Genomic DNA, 2,828 nt, shown 5'->3' with positions numbered 1-2,828 from the left:
AGAGAGAGAGCCTGTTATATAATCTATGAGAGCTGAGTCATTAGATTCTTGCCTGATTCTTTGTTACCTTACTAATCTGGGAGCATCACCACTTCTTCTTGCCTAGGACAGACATGCTGACATTTACAGAGGGACGGACAGATACTCTGACATATCTTTTGGGCTTCTCAATTTGTCTATTCATGTATAGTGCTAAAGCAGGGCTTGATTCTTCCAGATGACCAGGCTACACCAGCTTGGAAGAGAGGATCTGTATATAAAGTAACAGAAGGTGCTTAAAAGCACCACTTTCAAATTAGCCTTTATTATACTTCTATTATCCTATTTGCTTATGGTTTATAGATTACATAGAGAACAAATGTTTGTTAACATAAAAACCCACAAAACTGTTGCAGCTGATTTTTATGCCAACCGGCACCTGTCTGTTTCAAATGCAACAAATAAATATTCTTTTTAGGGAAATGACGTTTTTACAGTTGAATAGAATTCAGAATTTATAAACAACACTGACCATTACTGTGGTTCATTATAGGGTCAGAAACAAAAGTAAACAATTCAGTGCGAAACAGATTTACCTTTATACATTTCTAAAAATGTTATAATATGTAATTAATAAGTTAAGATAAAATACATTCTTTGCCTAAAATAAAAATACTGAAATTTAGTAATCAGCATAGAGACCACATAAGAAATAAGATATAATTTTGGAAGACATTGAAGCAACTTAACTTATATTCTAATATTCTGTTCATATGCAGCTAAGAGCAAAAGAGAAAGCCAGCCTAGGATCAATCCAACGTTCTGCAGCAGAAACGTCATCCAGGGTCGTTGTGTTTGAACATGAGTCATTTCAGGAAGCTAAAAAAAGAACGAAAAACCAGAATAAGATCCAGATATATTCAACTGCTGAGAAAAGCTTGGTGGGAAAGCACGAGTTACTCTGTTATTCAGGACTTAATAATCTTCAAAATTCCCCAAATAGTTACCCAGTGTTTAGTACCTACTCCTGCCATTAGTTTGAAATGTAAGCTAAATGGAGCCACTTGCTGGTGACTGGAAGGACTCTCACATTGGCAGAAGTCTTAAAATGACACAGCTGTCAACGGAAGCCAACTTTCCCTTTGTTTTCAGGATATGTTTAAATGTGAGATAAACAAGGCATGAAAGGTACAATTTCAGATTGCTCCATTAGGCTTATGAAACATCTAAATGGACCAGCTTCTGCAAAGCGCTTGTGTTTATTTACCGTCAAAGAGAAGACCAAGGTCCCCATGACCTTTGGAACAACAAAGACATCATTTCCTAGGACTGTATTTAATTCTCAAAGAGACAAGTGGAAATAGCTTCATGCCTATCAAATGTCACAGCGCCATTTGGAAGAAAAGGTTCATCCAGGCTTCTGTAGAAAGAGCCCAGTGTAGTTTGGGCTTGTATTAGTTCAAATTCCTTACCCTAACAAGGTCATAGAGAGTAACAAGCCAGATTGTTTCCCTTGGAATGCATAGTCTCAGGTCAGTGTATTAACTCATCTAACTTAATGTTGGCATCACTGAGAGCCACTGTTGGATGCTTAGTTGTGTCCTTGGCTTCCACTAGATGGCAGTTAGTCTAGATGTCATGGGCACCTCAGGCCCCTTGTAATGACAACCAGAAATAGATAACTATTTTTCTGGTACTGTGGTAATTAATATACATCCAGATTATATTAGTTTATATGTATAGTTAACATTATTTATTCTTAAGAGCTTAAATTTGGTGGTATTCTTAAAGAATTAACAATACCAACTGAATTTACCCAACTTCTTTAAATGTCAATAGTTTAAAACAGTTTTGGCAGTTAACTCCAAAGCTAGGCAATATAATTATATTTCAATTATATCACCGTGGTCACTTAATTTTGAATAAACTTATTTTGGATAAACTTATTTCCAAATACTGAGCTAAGATTCCTTTTCTTCCTTAGTTTGCAAATCAGATAGTTGTCATTTACTGTATGTGGCTGAATTAGCAGCACACCCCAGGCCTAGTGACATGTGCCTGTAGTCCCAGGATGTGGGAGGTGGAGGAAGTAGAATCAGAAATCATCTTCAACTATATAGAAAGTTTGCCTCCAGCGTGGGATATGTCAGACTCTGTCTCAAAAACTAAGTCACAAAAATTCAAGCAGTTGTTTAATTTCTTACTGTTCTTTATTAACCTAGGCCTATGGTCCTGCTGCTTACTTGGAGTGTCTAGCAGATGGCAGAGAGGAATGCACCTGTCTGTAGCAGCCACAGAACCTCCACCAGTGAGACTTTCATGAGTCCTGTATTCGATGCAGATGGCATTCTGCTCAAGCAAACATCACAAATACTGCATTCTCCAAGAACAACGTCCTCATAGAATATACTTTTAAAGTGCTTACACTACAAAATATGATGTACATTCTATTTGATTTGCATATACCATCATTCATATACCGTTCCTGTGTTTCCTTTGCCTCCCTTACTCCTCACAATCGTCTGAGAGATAAATTGTTTAGCCCCTGTATGTAGAATCAGCGTCGATACAGATATGAGACTAGATTCAGGGCAGAGCCAAGTCCGCTCCTTCAGGAGTACAAAGGCCAGCTCTGTTTGAAATTCACCCTTGCCTGTTGTGAAAATTCCTCCTGTAGCATTAGAACAAAAGGTTGGAAATAACAAAGTTAAAAGGTGCTCCTCTCTCCTCATCAAACAAACTTACTTTTGCAACAAAGGCTATCAGAGAAATCCACAGCTGGCTAAGTGCAGAGAATAATAGGCAGCTGTGGGCATCAACCCCAACTGGTAAATATATAATACAACCCC

At 37.7% G+C, this 2,828-nt stretch overlaps 1 protein-coding gene across 2 annotated transcripts in view; it reads right to left on the bottom strand.

The window, feature by feature from the left end:
* Nucleotides 1-285: 285 nt before the first annotated feature.
* The window catches only part of Slc39a12 (solute carrier family 39 member 12), a 95,607-nt gene continuing 93,064 nt past the window's right edge, over nucleotides 286-2,828 (bottom strand). Inside the window, exon 13 of one of the 2 annotated variants that reach the window (XM_005354641.1) lies at nucleotides 286-858. In XM_005354641.1, coding sequence (XP_005354698.1) covers nucleotides 730-858 — 129 coding nt within the window. In that variant the 3' untranslated portion in view covers nucleotides 286-729. The remainder of the gene's footprint in view (nucleotides 859-2,828) is intronic. The other variant, XR_003377550.1, reaches the window with a different exon arrangement.

This window comes from Microtus ochrogaster, chromosome 16 (assembly GCF_000317375.1).
Source record: "Microtus ochrogaster isolate Prairie Vole_2 chromosome 16, MicOch1.0, whole genome shotgun sequence".
Lineage (NCBI taxonomy): Eukaryota > Metazoa > Chordata > Mammalia > Rodentia > Cricetidae > Microtus > Microtus ochrogaster.
This window is presented reverse-complemented; position numbering and strand designations above follow the sequence as displayed.